Raw genomic sequence first — 20622 nt, forward strand, 5'->3', positions numbered from 1 at the left:
CCACTTCAGCAGTGTGCTGCCATAGCAGTAGAAGACAGGGTTACACGTCTTCAGTGGGGGAGCTGAATCTCTCTCCTCTCTGACTCTGGGAGTCTTTTGGCAGTAATCAGTTCACAGGAAACCAGTTAGAGGGCTTGCTCTCTTTTCCTGGTGACTCTTCTAGGTAAGGGGCAGGAGGGAAGTAATGTCTGTGATACGATGTGTTGTCTGTTTTGCCTTTCTGTGGAAGCAGGGCACTTATAATAAAGTGTCTTTTATCTCTGAGAGGTTGCTGCAAGGTTCAGTAGCTGCTGTCACGCTGCTTCTGTTGCTGAGGAGGCAGGTGATTATGATTTGATTGCTATCTAACAGGAGAAACATAGGAAGTTAAAGTTTATCTAAATATCAGATTTGCCACTCTGTGCTCCCTGTCCTTCCCTGCAAGCAGAGTGCTTGAAATTGGCTCAAGGACTGTAGCGGGTTGGGGCATGTCAGGCAGGTTGCTTTGTGTGGCTTTCAGTCAGAAGGGTGTCTGATTCATTCTGTCTTAGCTCTGCATCCTTGTTACTGACCTTCTTTTTCTGCAGGTCATCTTCGATGGTGAGGAAGCTGTTGATGCTGGAGGAGTGACGAAGGAATTTTTCCTCCTGTTGCTAAAAGAACTCCTCAACCCCATCTACGGCATGTTCACTTACTACCCGGAGTCAAACCTGCTGTGGTTTTCAGACACGGTGAGCCCTTGCCCTCTCTGCACACCGGTTGAAATAATGTACTGCTTTCAATGATAATGAAGCTAGTGGCAAATGATGGGGAAGAAATGATTTTCCTCCTATTTTCCACCCACGGTATAATGTGAGCTTTATTTTCAGTCCATGTAAATTAGTATAGGTCCATTAACTCTAATTATGCCTGTTAAGGAATTGGCTCTTTATTCATATCCCGCAATAAAGCTTGTATTAAGTATCAGATGACAGTTAATAGAATTCTCAAATAGCATGAATGTGATCATCATGTGCTGTTTTACACAACCAGAGGTTTAGGTCATACTGGCATTAAAATTCAGTACTTCCATTGCTGTTCACGTAATTGCAATCAATCCACTTATTCATGCATCACTATCACCTTCAGGTTCACAACTTGTTAATGATCTATTTGAGGAAGCTCTTAAAAAGCAAGAATGCTGTAGTGAACACTGGTCGGTTTGGAAAGATAGGAAGTTCTCAACCTATCAGATAGCTGGAGGTGATTGTTTATGTCCTTTTTCTTCACCTTCCTAGTTAGGAAATGTCCTAAATTGGAAAATGATGTTATCAATGTTACCTTGAGGTACAGTTGCCCTGGTGGGGTTTTTTTTTAATTAATTACGTTGTTGAAGGAAGGAAATGACATGGTGCCTTTTGTAACTTGTAACGGTGTTACAGAGCAATTACTCTTCGTGTTAGAGCTGTAAAAATAACAAATCTTTTGACACTTAAGAGTAATGACAACATGATCACTGAAAATATCTGAGTCATGTATTTACAACATTTAGCAAATCCAGGTAATGAGTCTGTGACTGACCTAGCAACGTGAGAGTAAATACGTGAAGGAATGAAGCCCTGCGTACCAACAGCTGCCTGTGTTTGCCTGGGTGGCACTGTGGTTGTGCATAAGCTTTTTAATAGAAGATAGAGTGGGTGACAGGGAGAGAAGTGCTAACACATTTTCTTGCAGTACATAGGTGGCAAACACTGAAGCTTTGTTAATGGCTGGATGTGGCTCTGGGCAGCCTGGTCTTGGTGGCTGGCAACCCTGCACATAGCAGCAGGGTTGAAACTCAGTGATCATTGTGGTCCTTTTCAACCCAGGCCATTCTGTGATTCTCTGGTAATGTCTAAACGCAGAGGTTTACAGAAGTAATAGGACTCTGTTTCTGAAGCTTCATTTCCGTGCCACACTCCAGCAAGGCTAGGATCAAGGAATTCACAACCAGACTGGGACCTGACGCACTCTGTTTTTGTCCCAGTTGAGATAGCAGGGGCTGCCTTCTTCGTGCATGGGGTAAGAGTGCAATGCATCGTGCCAGAAACGCTGCATCTCATCAGGATTTCTCTGTGTGGTTTTGAAGTGTTTTGTAGAACACAACTGGTTTCACTTGATTGGCATCATATGCGGTCTTGCAATATACAACTTCACAGTGGTAGACCTTCACTTTCCCTTGGCTCTGTACAAAAAGCTCTTGAATGTGAAGCCATGCCTAGAGGATTTGAAGGAGCTGTCCCCTACAGAAGGAAGGTATGAAAAACAAAGTTTGCAGCCTGTCTGGGAAGGGAATCCGTCCATCTGAGATTGAGAAATGCCAAATGGTTAAAACTACTCAGCTCATCCCCTCCTGGGCCTTCTGAGTGACTCATTATTTTTGGGGCGCTGTGAGACTGGCAGGCTGCTGTGGTGAATGTCACATGAGCCTTCTCTCCCCTGGGCTGTCAGATCTGTCTGCTCAGGTAACAACCTCTGTACCCACCTTGCTGGCCCCAAAAAGCTCCATATCAACACAGCCAAAGCACTGCTGCTCTACAGCCCAGTTACACGCATATTCCCAGATCCTAGCCTCAGCTTTTTTTCCTCAAGCCAGGCTTGGGCTTGGCCCTGAACCAATGTAACTCTGACCTGCTCCCATGTCACGAGAAAGGGAGCTGAATGGGTGAAGGAATGGCTTTTTCTAAGATATATGTTTAATCTTTTCTACCTAATTGTGTGGGGATGTTGGTTTTCTTTGACACTGAGAGGTGAATATCCCACTGTGTGACTGCTGTCTTCTGTCTGTTTTGAGTTACTGCCTGGTTTACCAGCACAAAGCTGCAGTTGTATTTTACTAGAATTAAGTAAAATGCCAGGAAGACAGCAAAAGGACTTTGAGTGATAGGAGAAGAATATCCACTGTATAATGGAGATAAAGATAGAATTTCCCACTACCCTGCTCTCTTCCTATCCCTCAGACCTTCTTTATGTCTAGGCATAAATATCTAGCGGCCCTCGAAAACTAGAAATGTAACTCTGTTGTGAGGCCAGGATGATTACAGGGTATCCATGTACTAGGTAGGCATGGACTACGTGGATACTTTGTGTGGACTAGCGCTTCCATTGCTTCTAGCGAAGCATCTTCTCCCTTGAAACGTATTTCTTACCTTTTCAAGTGACTCAGAGGTCCTCTTTCCTGCAATCCTATTACCCAGATGTACGATGCTTTTTACTTTTGCCAATATTCTTTTTCTTTTTAAATGTATGGCTTTTTGAATATGTTTTTCTTTCTTATTTCTTTTCTCGACTCACGTATAGGAGTCTTCAGCAGCTTTTAGATTATCCCGGGGAAGACATAGAGGAGACATTCTGCTTGAATTTTACAGTAAGATATATTTAACATGCAGGTGCTGTGGTTGTTACAGTATGGTTGAAGCCCATTCGTGTCTATTATGTGTTTGTTCTAAAATATGCCTGTAGCAAATACCCTATGTTAATGTTAAGATGTTAAAATGCTTTGTTGTCAACTCTTGTTCTTTTATATATGGCAATGAAAGCTAAGCTAGTAAGCAGGTTGAATAGAGTGGTTTTCAGAGTAGCTGTGTTGTCACCGTGGCGTGTGACATAATGCCAGTGGCTGACTTCTCGCACAGAAGAGTAAGAACTGGATTCCTAAATCCTCCTTGGAAATGGAGGCTTTGGGACCATTGGCTCAGTGCTTGAAATGCTAACACAGCTTAGAGTTTTCCTTGCTGTCATAATCGTATTCTTAAATTTAAAATTTCTATTGAGTGTACGTGGTCAAACTGCTTAGAGACAACTGTTTGCTAGGAGATTGAGGTAGTCAGCTTTCCTGTGCTTCTAGAGTAATATGTATTTTTTTCTTTTCTAGCTAGTAACCTAGAGACAATAATTTCTATTACACAGTGGAGGTTCCCTAGAATTAAGAGTTAGATCTTCATGTACATTAAGATATCAGGTAGGACTTTCCTCATATGCAAACATATCAATACTCATGAAGAAATACAGCATCATTGTTCTCCAGTGGTGTTTTCCTCTGCTACCCTCAGGCAGGTTGAGGGCTTCCATGTTTCAGTGCCTTTGCTTTGAAGTCGTGTCGCTCTAACAGGCTGTGAGTGGTAGATTGATCTTGAGCATGATGTAGATTCTTGGCTGTCTGTTCAGGTCCAGCCTGGGGCAATAACAAGGTAGCGGGAAGCTCTGCTACACACTGTCAAGCTGGGCCAGTGTTGTCTATTTCTTGTTTCATAAATGAGAACACAAAGTTTCTTAAATCAAGCTTGTTTCTTGCCTAAGTCAGACCTGAGTTTGCCTTTATCTCAAGCAGGTCAGAGCTGCTATTCAGGATGAAGTAATGCAGCCATAATTATGATAATCTTGTATGTCCCAAATATGTTTGTACTGGTGCCACTGTAGGCCAAGCAAGAGCAGCAGTTTGTCCGTGGTCATGCTGTCTTGCAGTGAGAGCAAATGAATTAATCTACTGTTCTTCCACTATTACGATATTATTAATAATAATAGTAATAAAAAGTAGTCCTGTTCATTGCCAAAGCATGTGGGCTTAATTGAATATGCTCCTTATAGTTCACAGTCTTGTTTTTTTAAGAAGTTGACGTAGAAGAAAAACTTTTTCCATCCTGAAGTTCCTTTTAGGCTTAGCATCAGTTCTGCAGCAAATGTAAATGGTAGAAAGTGGTGACATTTATAGGATGGGAACAGTGTTGGGCATATATGCTCTTCTCTGTCCCACCCTTCAAATGCCACTCATCAGCTGTGAGAGAACCCTGTATCTTTCTGCAGGCATACTGCCTGAGAAGTACTTCTAGTGAAATTAATGTTGTTATCTTATGTAGATCTGCAGGGAGAGCTATGGTGTGACAGAGCACAAGAACCTGATTGAAGACGGAGACAAAATTCAGGTGCAGAAGGACAATAGGTAAGCGGGGTAATAGGTGGGGTAGTAGGTGGGGATGGGCTCACGCTTGTGGTGAAGTCACCACCACAGCAAATTGGGCTGAGATGAAATGTTGGGGGAGAATTACAAGTCACTGAGAAGTAATTTGTGAACAGATTCTAACACCAGTTGTTCAGAAAGTTATTGGGTGCAGGTGACATTTAAATATGGAATGAGGTTTGCATCCACCAGCGTTTGAGAAATGTCCCACAGCTTTTTGGATGGGTATCTTCTCTATGAAAGACATTAACGTAGACCCCTGTCACAGCTTTCTCATGGTAAATAGAGATCAACACGTGATTCTGGCCCTTGAAGGTTAATCCCCATGAATGGCACAGACAGGAGCTGTACCTGAAAAAGGTAAAACAGAGGCTGGCAAACTTGTTCCCACTATTAATTCTGGAGCAGGAAACATCCCCTTGTACATGCCTGCTAGGGGACCACCATCCCTGATCAGAGCCATAAGGCCCAGCTGTATATAAACAAATTGCTTTGCGTTTGGCTGAAACCTTGAGAGTTATTCAAGTTCTGCTACCATTTACCCCCCTCGATTTTCTTCCAGCTGCTAAAATATTTTCTTCTCATAATCCTGTAATTGGATTTCTACAGATGCCTTGACTACTTGAAACAGCATTCAAATTCTTTCTCTGCTGGCAAAACAGTGTGATCCAGTGATTAGACAGCAGGATGGTTAGGGCCTTGTGCTGGGACTGCTGAAGACCTTACTGGCAATTCTGGAGATGAAGTCATTTCCTATTAATCTGATCATTTAAAATGGTTCTGATCGTGTCTAAAAGCATGGCTGTAACAAAAGCTTTGAGTGTATTAACTTCTTAGCTACTTTACTGCAGTTTTACAGCTAGGTAGCTGTCTCCATACAAAACTCAGGTAGAGATGGAGCAGTGTAAATCCGTCTCCCTGTAAAGAGAAGATTGGTATGGGTGAGTTTGTGACAGTGAAGATGGGAATGCCAGTGCTGGTCTTTAGTTTGTGTAGGGATGTACATTCAAAAGCAAAATAGCCTTTTTACTGCTGTGTGCTGCATTGGCCTAGAGGAAGGATTAGCAGTTTTAGCTCAGAGCAGATGTTTGGGAAGAACATCCAGGTTAACTCCTTCAGCTGTCTGTTTAGTGAGGAAAGGCAACAAGAGGAGCAAATCCTTAGAGAGAAAGACAAGTCTGTGGCTGCACCACCTTAATGCATTCCACAATGCAGTTGCTTTGTCACGGCCAGAGTTTTGAACTCAAGCTAACCTCTAAATCCAAGTCTAGACATGGCTGTCAATTCATCCACCTTACTGCTTAATGACTTCCTCTGTTGCTATGTTTAGAGGTCAGGGACCAAATTGCTGCCCTGCTGGCCTCAGAAGTGTGTTGTGTTCATGGCTTTGGACGTTGCCCTTCTCTTTGAGCAACGTTCACTGATAGCTGAAGAGTTCTCAGGATTGCTTTGACCGAACAATACCGAGTAGGAAACGCTTGCTTTTCCCCCTTCTCTTTTGATGTTCGTGTTGGGTATCACAGCATAAAATGTTTTTGGTAAATGGTTTGTGGCTGTAACTGCCAGGGTGGTATTAAGCAACAGTTAAGTGCTTAATCAGCTTGGGTTTCCCTACCGCTCAGGTGACCATCGGCAAAATGACAGTAAAACAAAGCTCTGCTTGCTCCTTGGTCTGCTTCTGAGCTTATGTGTGAGCTGTTCTTAAATGCCAGGCAGAAACAGCTGCTCCACCCATAGAGACTAGTTTCGTGTTCCAGTTTGCCACATTGTCACCAGGTGATATCATCAGGGAATATTTCAGGTCATTGCAAAAGTAGGATTCTAGGGTTGCACTCCGATGCTGGTGCGTTAGAATGAGAAAAGAGAAAATAGAATAAAGATGCTTCACTTCCTAACAAAATCCAGAGACAGTTTGGCCATGGCCTGCTGCAAGCTTTTTGCCAGTAACTGCAGAATATTATTCGTATTTCAGTGCTGTTATTGGGAACCTTTGAAGCAGAACAGTGTTGTCATTCTGAGAGAAGTCGTTCTCTTTGCTGCCTACTCCGGAAGCACAAATTCTCCTTTTATTTAACCAGAGTGTGAAGGCTGAACAAGAGATTCCTAGGTTTATTTTCTTCTTCCGTAGTAAGAGAAGTAATTTGAGGAGGAAGTTAATGGGCTGTGTAGTTTCAGATCAAGACTTTTCAGAACAGGATTTCCTCAGCCTGGACTCAGTGGGGACTGAGTTTGGAGCAGCTGCCTCTGCAGAATCACAGCGTGCCTGGCCAGGCTCACACTTCTGGAGGTGGTAGCCTCTCTCAGAGGTTAAGCAGACACTTGGTGCTACCTGCTGCCTTAATTCTTTGTCCATGGTGCAACAACTGAGCTTGGTGGTGGTGGGATGAACTTGCTGAACACTTGCTTTTGTAAGACACGTTACAGGCAAAAACAAGAAAACACACAGTGCTGCTGCTCAGGCATTTATGTAAAAGTGCTTTTCTTTGTCTCTCAATGTCCTAGGGAGAAATTTGTCGAAGCCTATGTAAATTACATCTTCAACTGCTCCATCCATGAGTGGTACACAGCCTTCTCCACTGGCTTCCTGAAAGTGTGTGGTGGGAAAGTCCTGGAGCTATTCCAGCCCACAGAGCTCAGGGCCATGATAGTTGGAAACAGCAACTACAACTGGGAGGAACTGGAGGAGGTAAAGCTTCCCTTGTCATTGTTTTTGTCTTTTTAACAAGCACCAGGAGGGTGAGCACAGTGGGGCGTGAGGTGTGGTGAGCCACAGCGTCCTTTTTTATGTGTCTTGTTCATCTTGCTGTCATTCACATGAAATATCTTATTGTCCTGTTACTAAATACAGCTCGGGGAGGAAATTAGGGATGAGAAAGAACAGAGGAGAAGGACTTCAGTCTGGTTTTTATCAGTGTGAAGGCTAAGACTGCAGGAAAGAGACAAAACTTAGAGTAAAACTCACTCCAGTAAAGAGGGGCAGAAAAACCCACCAAAAACACTGACAGAGGGTTCAGAAATTGTTGGGAAAACACTTTGCTGCGTCTTTGAGCCGTGCTATTGCTCATGGTACTTCCTGCGCTCCTGGCACTTCTGTGCTCCGTTTCTTAACTGCCAGATAGCAATCTGATGTCAGACAACAGAAGAGATGGGGGGCTGGTTTCTGCTTAGTTTCCGCTTTCTATTGCTAGATGCAATTATGTGACTTTTTGCTTTCCTAACAGAGTGCTGTCTATAAGGGAGACTACACTGCGACGCACCCAACGGTGAGAATGTTTTGGGAAACCTTTCATGCATTTCCCTTGGAAAAGAAGAAGAAATTTCTCTGTAAGTATTTGGCAGTGGTGCAGGCTGTCTGCTGAAAGAAAATAATTGGGTGGGAGCGTGCAGAGCTCCAAGATTGTGGCACATTGCACTAATAGTTAGAGAGTGACCCAGAGTGCATGGCTAGCTCCTCAGTTACATTTCATCAGATAATCTGCTTTCTCCCCGTTTCTCCCCCCCCAGCCTCAAAACTGCTGTGTGGTTGAAGTGTGGTTATCACAGGGCGATGTCTGCAGTGGGAGTACAGTATCCATCTATTATGTTGCCAGGTGGCAGATCATGGCAGCCCCCAGTGCCTATTTGTAACCTGATTGCTTCTTCTGCAGGCATTGCAACACTCATATTAGGGGCAACGGGGCAATTTGGGGGTGATAACCAAGTGGAGAAGCTGACACATAATGTGTGGGAAAATGAGACCACGTTGGTGTGAGAAGGTGTTGTTTATCACCTCTGCTGATGGCCGTCTCCATGTGGGAGGGGAGTGGTGTGCTGAGAGGAAATGCCATTGAGAAATGGCCTTGAGAAGTGCATGTGTGTGTGTTGCTTCAAGCAACAGATGGTGTTGGACTAAATGACCTCCAGAGGTCTTCTTCAGCCTCAAAGTGAGGTGCTTGCTCTGACCAGCCTGCCTTCTCTCTGCTTCCAGTGTTTCTGACTGGCAGCGACCGCATCCCCATCTATGGCATGTCGAGCCTCCGCATTGTCATCCAGTCCACCGCCAACGGGGAGCAGTACCTGCCTGTGGCACACACCTGCTACAACCTCCTGGACCTGCCCAAGTACAGCAGCAAAGAGATCCTCAGTGCCCGGCTGATGCAAGCCATTGATCACTATGAGGGCTTCAGCTTAGCTTGACTGCTGCAGAAGAGGCACAGACACTTGGGTACATGGCGGGCTTGGGTTTATTTTTGTATGGGAAGGGATCGGAGCATTTTTGGGGGGACAAATAATAAGAATAGATGCAGACAACGCAGTCTCAACCTGACGCTGCCAGTATTTTGTGAGGCTTTAGCAGGCAGGGACTATTGCTTTGAATTTTCTGATCTGCTGAACACAATCAGTTCAGTGAGCTTTTCCGTCGTTTCCCCTCCAGATTCACAGCAGTGCCCTACCAGCAACTCCTTGTAGTTTGCTTTTATCGCCCCTACACACACTGACTTCTCGTTTTAGATCAGTTTATGCATTTGGTGTTCCTTGCACTTAGGCTACGGTGGTAATTCAGGATGAAATAGTGGTCACCTTTTTAAAAAGCTGTGATTCCCCCCACCCTTTTTTCTCCTTCCTTTTTTAAATGCGAGCTGGTTCTTGCTTACTTGGAGTGAACGTATCCCCTCTGCCCTTTGGTCCTTGGCAGGCGGTACTGGGAGAAGGTGCCACTTGTTATCCCCAGGTCAGTTATGGTACGTGCTCTGTCTTCTTGCACCAGTGTATCTCATGGAGGATGTGCTGGTTGCAGGGTTGGCTTGTTATTCCTCCCTTGTGTCCAACTTTGTTCCCAAGCAATGTCTTCTTAAAGGATCGTCGGATTCCTTTGTGTTAAGGCTTGTGGATGGACAAACCGTACTGTTAACAACAGGTTTCTTGGACCGTGTGTCTCTTGTGTTGTTTTTCTGTCCCCGTGTTAGGCAGGGGGGCAGAGCCGAGTCCAGTGTTTCCGTTCTATCAGATGTGTTCTTCATTACAAGGAGAGTTGACAGCATTTACCACTGCTACCTTTCTCCAGAGGAGTCCTGCGTGTGTGAGGGTGTGTGCAAGCTCTCCAGTCTCATCAGGGCAGAGGAAAAGAAAGAAGCGTTAAATCCCTGTTGGTGTAGTATCTCTCTGATCGGAGGCTGGTGTTATTACTGCAGTTTATGGTTGGAGTGGAGCCTGTGGCATCTGTTGTGTTTGACGTGTGCTGGGGGGAAGGCTAATGGACAATCTGTTATGAATTGCAGTGGTAATGTACAGCAGCTGTACAATAAAAGTCGAGCAGGCAAAAGTGTAAACTATCCTGTAGGGCTGGAGAGCCCCCATCCCGTTAACGATAAGTAAATGACTACCCCATTTTTAAGGTATTGGTGTAAATCTCATTTGAAGCCTAAGGTTGTTTTGCGATTGAATTGTTCTTAGGACATACTCTTTATGCACCACGTTCGATATGTAGTATTGAACTTTGCACCTTGTAACAAAAGGTTATAGGTTTTGTCTGGGCAAATGGAGGAGCGGAGCGCTGGTAATGTAATGCAGCATTGAAGGAAAATAAAGAAGCATATGGACATGTTGATAGTGGGTGTTTTCTTCAGAGGGAGCGAAGGAAGGGAGGGAGGGAGGGAGGAACTCCTGCAGACCCACAGCTGGAATTCCAAAGCTAACTGGAGTTTTGTCACCCCCTTCTTCTCCATGCCAGTCTGTCTGTCTTACTTTCTTAACAACGGTGCAGGTGGCGGTTCTGGCTTTTGCCACAGGGAAAATGGCATTTTAGAAACAGGCGGGAGGCAGCCAGGGGGTGTCTTTTTGTCTTTTTTAATTTACAATTTTATTTAACGGATTCTGTTACGTTCAGCTTTCAAAGTTCAAAAATAGAAACTCTCTAAAGTGCATAACTGTACTTACATTTCATATAAACTATCTGAAAGTGTAGCAGTCTGCCATGTAAACAGCGGTAACTAAGCATCAGAAAATGCTACAATCTCATCAGTTCAAACAATACAATGGACCGTTCCCTACGGGTCATTTATCAAGATTTGTCAGGGGCAGAAACTCAGCAAACGTCATTTATTGGTACGCAGTGCAAACAGGCTTTTAAAAATAATCAGAGCAATCAGACTCCTGGGAAGCGTCGGCCCACCAGAATGCGAATGAGGAGGGAAAAGGGGCAGGAATTACACCAAGCTTCCCTTCCAGTCAGTCACCTTCAAATGCAGTTTCTAAGTCCTTCTAAAGCCCAACTGTAGCACCCGGATCTGCAGAGGCAGAGCCCCACACCTCCCTCGCGATGGACACTAGGTGCCTCCTAGAAGCCACACCCCAGTTCATCACACAGGCCCTTGGAAACAGGGAATTCAGCCTTCACTACTTTTCTATAGGAGCGGGAAATTCTGCTGTCAGTAGAAAACAGCCCCGGGCTCTCCCTAACAGAAGCGCATCAGCGTCGTATGAGGCAGACTGCCAATGCAGAGCCCTGGGGAAAAGGGGGGAAGGCGGCCTGCCGAGTAGCTGGGGGGGGCCAAAGAGACCCGCCCTCAGCACCAGCTTTGGCAAGAATGAGCACAGACAGCACACTGAGGGGGGTAAGTTTACTCAGCACACCACTCTACGGGCCCTCCTGCCCGCAGAGAGAAGGGAAGTGAGGAGCTCTTCTGCGGGCCCTGCTGCTGTGTAAAGCCTGGCTGTGATGAGGTGCCCCGCACTCATCCTCAGCTGTTCGGCTCCTGCACTCATCTCCCAAGGGGATTAGATAAAAGACAGCATCTCCTTGTGATACCAGGGCCCCATTACCGAGAGCATCTTGCCCCAGGTCCAGGGGAAGGGCTGCAGGGCACTGCCTGCACGCACTCCTGGAGCGCACAGGGCTGCAGAACTGTCAGCCGCCCGCTGTGTTTCTGAGCTTGCTGCCTTTCACTCCTTCAGGCAGTGATTGTCCGATGCAAGAACCAGAATCCGGCGTCCCAGGATCTGCTTTTCAGATCTGAGAATGTTTAACTGCCCAACCCTGCACCCCAGACACTTGCAGCACGTGGCTCCGGGCTTTCACTTCCCTGCAGTATCCTCTGCCCCACCATACAAACTACACCCAACAAAGCCACAGGGAAGAAAAGAACATCCTCCGTTGCCGCAAAGTATCACTGCTTCAGCCCACACGGTCTGGTGGCGCACATAAATAACACTCAGGCTAATGGGTGTGCGTGACATCCATGTGGACTTTCACCTTAGGCTCTTATACCCATTATCAGAAGTGTATGGGCCAATGGGGGGGGTCTTCCAGATGCTTGACAGCTGACGCTTAGCCGAGCAGCTACCAAAGTCCCAAGGCATTCTAACTTAAAGCTGATAAAACCTCTTCCCAGTTGCCCAAACATCATCATTATCTCACAGCATCGCCTTCCAAGGGGAACAAGTAGGCACGAACTTTGCTGCACAACTCTTTTTCTTTGCTATCCCAAACAGATGGAGGTACTTTCTTCTTCTTAATTCAACCGGCAGTCAAAAAAGAAAAGTGGGAAGAAAACCCAACTGAATCCTGTGCAAAGCTGTAACTCAAACCAGTTCTGGGCTGTGACCAGGATACTCTTCCAACATTTTATAAGCAACGGAAGATACCGAACTCCAAACAGCCTGGTCAAAAGTCTGAGCGAGCCTTTACTGTAGCTACAAGAGAACGATCTTGGTGCTATCTGACCTGTGTCGTCACATGAGATCGGGTCAGGTCTGGTAAAATAAAGTGGAAGCTGTTTGATGATTGAATCACTATTCATGCTACTTTGCCTCTTGCTATGATATCCTGGAGAAAAAAAAAAAAAAAAAAAAAAAAAGAATAGCATGGCTGGCTTTCATATTCTAAATATTACAGGATCTGTAAGCAAATCAAAACAGAAGGAACCCTTCAGTGCAGTCACTGAGGACAGCATCATGTCTCCTACATTGGCAAACTCCATTTTGGGCATCAGGCCTGGAGAAAGAGTGGACAACAAGTGGAGAGAGTGATGGAAAGCCACCCTTTCTCCCCATCCTGCCTCTGGCAACGGCCCTTCAGTTCCCAGGGAGCTCCTCAGCCCTCCCCAGCCAGGCTGTCGATGCATCCACTTCACGCACTCGTCTGCTTGGTGCTCTCTCTTCTTAGTGTATTGGTAAAACCAATCCCCTCCTTTACATGATCTTTGAGCTAATATCTCTTTTACTGATCAGGACCTCCAGCAGCCTCAGCTTGGCCTTAATCTGCTTGTATTCGTTGTATTCTTCAGCCATAGGAGTACGGTCTTCTTTTTGCACATTCCTAGTGGGAGTAAAAGGAGTCATGAAGATTTCTGTACCAGTAGATCTTCCTTCAGTAGCCTTCCTCTACCTCCAGGCTTTGGACTAACAGAACAGCTCCCCTCCTGTATTACCCAGCAGGGAATAAAACTAAATAACTTTTATACTTAGAAAAAGAGAAGGGCAAGCAAATGATCTAATGAAGCAGACAGTACATAGTGAGGCTTAACAGAATCCCATGCTTCCAAATGCAGAAACTTATCTGAAGCCCCTGCTTTGCTGAAATTGTCATCGTCTGTGTGACAGTTGGGGAAAAAAACACCCAGTCGACCAAAAAGAACCCCAAGAAACCATCTAAACATGCAGAAGAGCCATTTCCTTCAAAAGCAATGAGATATTTCATCTCAGCATAAGTGAGATTGAGGTTTTCTATGATTTTATAAAAACATGTAATGTTTACGGTAAGAAGCTGATTTCAGGAGAATAAAAATATTAAAGCACTTTATCAGCTCATTTAGGAGGAACTTTTTACATACCCAGCTACATACCCAGCTATTCATGTCTGCATACCTCACAGACATGCAGAATCAGGACAGAGACACATACAGTGTCACTGGGGACAAAGACCAATTATTCTATCCCTAAGGAAACGTTCCATCATTCTTATTAATTTTGCTGGATGCAGCTGGATTTTCTGTACTTATACTGCTTTCCAAAGTTACCAAAGAGGTTGTGGTCCCTAAAGATCTTTGGGAAAAAAAAGGTCATTCATTTTAATGGGCAACTGTAACGAATGTGAGTAAAGATAAGACGATGAAGATACACAGTAGTGAATTCAGGTAACTTTCCATAATTGGAGGCCTTTGTAGATGCCAAATTGATTAAGAACAGCTGAAAGACAGAGGAATAGCTGAGAAATTACCTCCCATTTTGTCGGAAAAAATTATCTTCAAAGTCTCTCAGCTTTTTTCTGATCCGCTTTTTCTCTTCCCTGACTTCTTGCAGCTGCTCTAACAGTTCAGGGCTGTTGGGTTTAAATACAGACATGATTACACTTATGTACACAATTATAACTGGAAACATACAGTAAATGTGCAAATTTAGTGTTGTACAGATGCCAAGCAACGGAGCTGCTCTGCAAGCAGCCCTGGGAATCTGGTGTTAATTGCAGTAAAAAGGTCTCTGAATTTACTTCAAGCAGAAGACTGCACGTAGGCTTAAGTCAAGTGTGCATTTCACAATTTATCACTAACTTCAGTGAAACTTGCTGAAGGTAGATCTGGTTTTGGTGACTTCTATGGGACTGAGGTTCGATGGCCATGAATTAGGGCTACCATCTAAGTGTGTATGCAGCAGATCTAGGTGCTTAAAACTAGAAAAAGGAGTTCCACTTGATATCTCCAAAAATAGGAAAGCCTTGTAGAGTACAGGGGGTGTCTCAATGATAAAGGCTCACCAATGATAGTAGCTGGAGTGGAGGTACTATTTAGCCCAAGATTCCAAAGATTATGAAAGTCAAATATCACTATAAGGACAGGGTAGTTTTCTCCCAAGCCCTTTCATATAGGGGTCTATTGCATTTGAAGTGCAAAAAAATTTGGACAACATACATGGATGCTTCATGGAGATTTGAAAGCCCCATATCCTGGTTGCTCCTTGATGGTATCTTATCGTCCACCGGGGAAACAAAGCCATCGGCATCATCTTCTAGTTGATCCAAGAAGCTACGCACGTTGAAATCTGTTTTCATAGTGATTGTGAAGTCTGGTTTCACATTGCTGTCCTCCTCAGAGCCCTCCTCTTCCTCCTACAGAGAGGGACAGAACACCCCCATCACACAGTAAGTTGCTTCCCATCTCAGAAGCAAGCATCTCCTTTCACTGCATGCACTGGGAACAGATATGAAAATAAGTGAATAAGCAGAGCAAGCAAGCACTTCAATTGCTAAGCAGTACAGTACACCAGGATATCACCAGGAAGACACGCTATACCCAGAGCATATCAGAGAAATCAACTCAGATTGGTTAAGAAGACCCAAAGCAGCAAAACGGAGTGGGGAAAAAGATCTAGCTTTCTCAGCAACCTGTTGCTTTAATTCTTATATTCTGATACAGATAAAACCAATTACAGTTGTAATGCGTGCTGTCTAAAGAATACTGGCCATCCTCTGCTCGTCTCTACAAATACACCAGGCAGCATACAGATCGCCAGGTTAAAACAAGTACTCTCTCATAAGATGCAGCTCAATAGCTCTCTCTGAAGGCTGAGTTCAAGACCTTAATTGCTCTTACAGCGCTACCAATGAGCTCAGAGGGATCTTTCTGAAGCCAAATACTGGATATAATTGATTGTAAACGCCTGCTGTTGCTAACATGGTCCCAACGTCAGCTCTATACCATACAGCTGTAGCACACTGAAAATTGGAGTGAGAACACTTTGTCCAGTGCCATTTTCTCAAAGTACACAGACAAATAGGTCATGTTCAATTTTTCTTTCCTACAATCTACAGGCACAACTTTTAAAGGTCTCTGCTGCAGGTGGTGGTTGCTAATGCTTAGAATTCCCAAATGTAGGCCTTGTTGTGTGATACCATCCAGAAATAGCTTGTATTTTTGGGAAACAGGACCCAGTTTTCTCTTACTTGCAGAGACTTTGCTAGAAGACAGTTTTCAACTTACTTTAATATAAGGCATGAGGTTGGAATAAAGTAATAAATCACACTATCATAGAATGGTTTGGGCTGAAAGGGACCTTTAGGACCACCTAGTTTCAACCCCCTGCTACAGGCAGGGACCCATCCCATAGACCAGGTTGCTCACAGCCCCATCCAGCCTGGCCTTGAATAGTTCCAGGGAGGGGGCATCCACAACCTTGCTGGGCAACCTGTGCCAGTGTCTCACCACTCTCACAGTAAAGAGTTTCTTCCAATATCTAGTCTAAATCTACCAGTTTAAAGCCATTTCTATGTCCCGTCGCTACCTGCCATGTAGAATTTCTTCTTGTTCCCCTTTGTGTCCCTGGCTAGATCTAATTCTGTCTGGGTTTTAGCTTTCTTAACCTGATCCCTGGCTGCTTGGACAACTTCTCTGTAGCCTTCCCCTGTAGCCTGTTCCTGACTCCACTCCCTACAGACTTTCTTATTGAGCTTAAGTAAGTCCAGGAGCTCCTTGTTGATTCACAGAGGCCATGAGGAGTTCCATGAGAACTGCAGCAGTAAGAGCAGACAAGTGCTGTCCAAAAACAGGCCGTAGAGAGAAAGGAGACCACTGCTCACTGCCATTTTCAGGACCCCAGGCATGCTGTCCTGCCCAGCTCGGTAGTAGCAGCGGTAGTAGCAGCTGAGACTGAAGCAGGAGAACGTCATTGCTGCTGGGGCGTGGTGGAAGATTTGCTAAGTCAATCAAATCAATAGAAATTTTATTATATGGGAATCCCTTTGGCACTGAAAGAGAAGCCCCTTTGCCCTTTTCTAGGAGACCAAGTCGCTTCTGGGTCCCACTTCTGGAGGGAAAGGAAAAGGACCACTTTCGTAAGCAGTGTAAGAAATTTTTCCCAAAGAGAGAAGCAGAGCATCCATGTAACTTGAATCTGCATATCTGGTAGCAGCCTCTTCCCCAAGGACACCTATAAGCTCATGCCAGCCAATGATGGCCAGCACAGCAGGCTGGCTTGCTTGCCTCGCTCCAGGGCACACAGCCCACAGCTCAGGAGTGAGCCTCCTGCCAGAGAAAGCCCACGGGAGGAAAAGACAATGCAGAAATCTCACTTGTTTAGACCTCAGTGCCAAAACACGTCTGGCCATTACAAGACCTCTTAAAGCATTTTGCTATTTAAAATGAAGGAGCAATTAAAAACAAAAATCTTATCAACAACCATTGCTTAGACGGCGTCTCATATGGAAATCTTATTTTAAACCTACACTGCCATTTAAATTCTAACCAAAATTATCTTCATTGACTGGCTCCATTTGGTTTGCATCTGTGAGGTTCTTTAGGGAATCGTGAGACATTTAACGTTTCCAGAGCTACAAATATAAAATCTCCAGAGTAACCCAAGTACTCCCAGCATGCAAGGATTCCAGTGATTCTCTACACACAGACAATATTCAAGATATTCTGTCCAAGCATACACAAAGTTGCACCTCATACCATTGTTTAAGCTTTTATCCAGCTCTCCCAAATGCTTCAACAAACACACCAGGAAAACAACAGAATCAGGTGCTCATCAAGACCAGCAGTGCTCTGTCCATAATGGACCCATACAGGGAGAAGAATCTTGGTGGTTTTTTTTGGCCATTTCCTCTGTTTAATTCTGAGAGTACTTCAGTGAAAAGCTGTTGCATGCAGCTTCACAGGTCCCCAATAAGCGTTAATTGGCATTTCAGTGTTAACGGGCTTAATGAGAGCAGCACCACAGCTCTCCACATTTGTGCTCTCTGTAGGAAACCAGTGAGATGCTGCCCTGATGCAGCATTCGCCTCACCAGCAACCTGAATCACCACACTTGAGAGCTGTAAGCTTTGACTCCAGTTGCACACGCAGTTGAGAGACAGAAATACCCCAATCAATCAAATAACCCAATCCAGACCACTGTTGCAGACCTGAGAGAGCTCCGTGTTTGTTAACCAGCCTCTAAACAGCAGTTTTACATGCTTCAGTCTGCAATCTGGTTTTAACAAACACATGCCTTGAACAGTCCACTGATAAACAAACTACTGTAACTGCTTTATCACAGAATCATCTTGGACGTCCACGTTTGCAGTATCTACACCAAACACTACCTATGTTTGGATAACCCAAGCCTGCTGAAGCACTTTTATTTCCTACTACACTGCAATGGTAACAAATGCAAGCCAGGGCCCAGCTCCACGTGGCCTGTCTTGGCTGACAGCTGGACATCCCTTCTCAGAGGAAGAAGGACCAACATTGTAGCAGACTTCACCACCATGAACTATCACTCCACACTGGAATAAGAAAGCATCACAATTATCCCATCATCCAAATCTGACAGCATTAACAAACATGACTGAGTCGTTCCTACTTCCATCCTCGTATGACTTGGTTAGAAATACTGCCTACAAGGTGATGAAAGAGAGCCCTGGATAAAATAAGTATGTGAATAGGAGAAGATATAGATCCTGTAAATGCCTGGTTGGCTCTGTGTGTGTGTTAGTTTTGTGAGATCTCATTCCAGCCATGGTGTTGTGTGCAAGCCACAGAGCGTTGGAGTGAGAGAAACTATTGCAAAATAAGTTAGTGTTATTGAAGAGGAAGGAGAAAGCAAGGGCAAAGAAAAAAAAAAAAAGAACCACCAAGCCAAAGTGCAAAGGATAATTGTGAGGTTTTTAGCAAAGTAAAATACATTATGTGCAAGGGAGGGAGAAGGGAAAGAACACAAAGCCAAGGGAATATTGTAGTCTTATCTACAACAAGGGAAGAATTTGATCAGAACTGGACAGGCTTAAAGCAGCTACTGATTTTTCAGGAAGACACACTGCAAAAAAATCAACACTGATGGAAAAAAAAAATCATTCTCTTTCATTGGTATAAGGGGAAAATTGATGCAAACTGAGCAATTAGTTAGCAGCTGGAGGTCTTCACCTTTATCTCCTTGAAGAAGGAAGCAGTTTCGCCCTCGATAATTGGTTGCAGCAAAGGGCTTCTCCGCTTGCTGGAGGGGGAACCCTGTGACAGGTGTTAACAAGTACGTTACATTATGAAACCCTTTCTCTTCCGCCACCTGCTCTCAGATCATTCTCACTCACTCATTCGCTCAGCTCACTGCCAGACCATCAGGAGAAATCCATTTCATAAGGAACAAAAATACGCCTGGCAAACCCTTTGCATCTTGGACTGTTTTCCCTCAAGATGTTGCTTAGCAAGAGACATCACTGCTAAACATTCAAGAAAAAAATCTTGGATGCTGGAATAGTAGCTAGGCAAGAACCACAAAGAAAATAACCCCCCGACCCGAGGTCCTTACACACACACACACACACGCACACACACACACACGATTGGCTCTCCAGAGCTACGATGTAAACCCAGCTGGACTCTCCAGCCCTGCTTTCCAGGAGGCTGACTTTCCAATCAAGTGCATCATGATGGGCTTTCAAATGTATTCTGCCTCTGTGTGAATCTTTCACTCTTCTCATTTGAAAGGACTGGGGAAAGCCAGTCTCATCTCTCTCGTGCTAGCCAGCGTGCAACTTCAGTTTGGTGTCTAAACAGGACCTGAGCTTTCTTTTGCGAGCTTTGTCTTAAACTGCCAACACACAGATGAAGGGCTTCTTCCATCTGAGAGCCAGCACCATCTTTACAGATCACATTTTGGGGAGTACTTTGCATATTCAAAGAGGAACAGCTTTTGTTTTAAATGCAGGACCACCTGCCAACACGTGTGCAGAAAAAAAAGTCACATGTCAGTGTGATTGACTGCACTCAAGTAACGCTCTGCCAGTCCGTTCAATACAGCAAGCAGTCTACAAAAAGCAGCCAGGACATCAGCAAAAACAGTAAGAGATTGTACATGACAGGATAAAAAGGAACCAAGATCACACAATTCTCTTTCTTTAGACAGGCTAGGAGGATTCTTGGTATATACTTAGGTTGAAAAATTCTTTAAAAATGGCCTACACAAACTGTCCAGAATTTGAGATACCATGTTGGCTCCCTAAAGGAGTGCATTGGATTCCATGCTGGTGTCAATATTTCCTTGCCGAAGCACCACCTGGATTGAGGGGGCATCCACTACTTGCAGAATCTCTCCAATATCAGCGTAGTGTCCCTTTCTCTCAGCCAAAGAGACTAGTGCCTGCCTTGGGACTCACACAGGTCTGCACTCCCAACATACAGCCCCGTGTAACCAAACAACACGAAGACCTACGGTTCTGAATAGACCAGTAAGGAAAGGGAAGTGATGCTGTAGCCAAACATAAGATGATGAAATAACAGCAGCAGCCCAATGGAAAGGTGAGAAACAACAAAAGGTGAGATGTGTCTCATGGCTCATGAGTGGGCACTAGAGACCCCTGACCAGTGTTATCTGACTAATATATGTCACCGATTTGCTCATTCGCTTGGTCTTTGAGATGTAAGGGAGGAATTGGCCTTATTGATTGTGCTGTATACCTCAGCTCTAACCCTAAGTAAGACCTCCTAAAAGAGAGTTCTACTCACAATGATAGGGATGGTGTTGGCTCTGGAGAGGATCTGCTTGACCAAGCGATACCTGTCATACAGTGGCTTCATCACCTGTCGTTCATTTTTGGTAACCTGTAAAGGAAAAAGGAATGAGAACCATGAGGTCTGCAGCAGATGCTCCATCCTACAGTGTATGTGCTTGTGATTGCTGTTAGCCAGAGGATTTAAGGGAGTTTCATAATGATGACATGC

At 44.6% G+C, this 20622-nt stretch overlaps 2 protein-coding genes across 31 annotated transcripts in view; one reads left to right on the forward strand and one right to left on the reverse strand.

The window, feature by feature from the left end:
* The window catches only part of HERC3 (HECT and RLD domain containing E3 ubiquitin protein ligase 3), a 43887-nt gene extending 33348 nt beyond the window's left edge, over positions 1-10539 (forward strand). For 3 of the 6 annotated variants that reach the window (XM_046940078.1, NM_001039298.2, XM_046940077.1), the window contains exons 19-25: positions 567-710; positions 2087-2253; positions 3298-3364; positions 4854-4936; positions 7457-7640; positions 8176-8278; positions 8922-10539. In XM_046940078.1, coding sequence (XP_046796034.1) covers positions 567-710; positions 2087-2253; positions 3298-3364; positions 4854-4936; positions 7457-7640; positions 8176-8278; positions 8922-9130 — 957 coding nt within the window. In that variant the 3' untranslated portion in view covers positions 9131-10539. Of the gene's footprint in view, positions 1-566; positions 711-2086; positions 2254-3297; positions 3365-3871; positions 3959-4853; positions 4937-7456; positions 7641-8175; positions 8279-8921 lie in introns of those variants that run through there. The other 3 variants (XR_001463456.4, XM_040698922.2, XM_040698920.2) reach the window with 3 other exon arrangements.
* Positions 10540-10764: 225 nt separating this feature from the next.
* FAM13A (family with sequence similarity 13 member A) overlaps positions 10765-20622 on the reverse strand; it is a 148202-nt gene continuing 138344 nt past the window's right edge. For 21 of the 25 annotated variants that reach the window (XM_046941112.1, XM_025150260.3, XM_015276615.4 and 18 more), the window contains 5 exons: positions 20407-20502; positions 18829-18912; positions 14839-15035; positions 14151-14252; positions 10765-13250 (listed from right to left, as the gene is read on the reverse strand). In XM_046941112.1, coding sequence (XP_046797068.1) covers positions 13124-13250; positions 14151-14252; positions 14839-15035; positions 18829-18912; positions 20407-20502 — 606 coding nt within the window. In that variant the 3' untranslated portion in view covers positions 10765-13123. The remainder of the gene's footprint in view (positions 13251-14150; positions 14253-14838; positions 15036-18828; positions 18913-20406; positions 20503-20622) is intronic. The other 4 variants (XM_046941114.1, XM_040699870.2, XM_015276611.4 and 1 more) reach the window with 1 other exon arrangement.

The sequence above is a fragment of the Gallus gallus genome, chromosome 4 (assembly GCF_016699485.2).
Source record: "Gallus gallus isolate bGalGal1 chromosome 4, bGalGal1.mat.broiler.GRCg7b, whole genome shotgun sequence".
Lineage (NCBI taxonomy): Eukaryota > Metazoa > Chordata > Aves > Galliformes > Phasianidae > Gallus > Gallus gallus.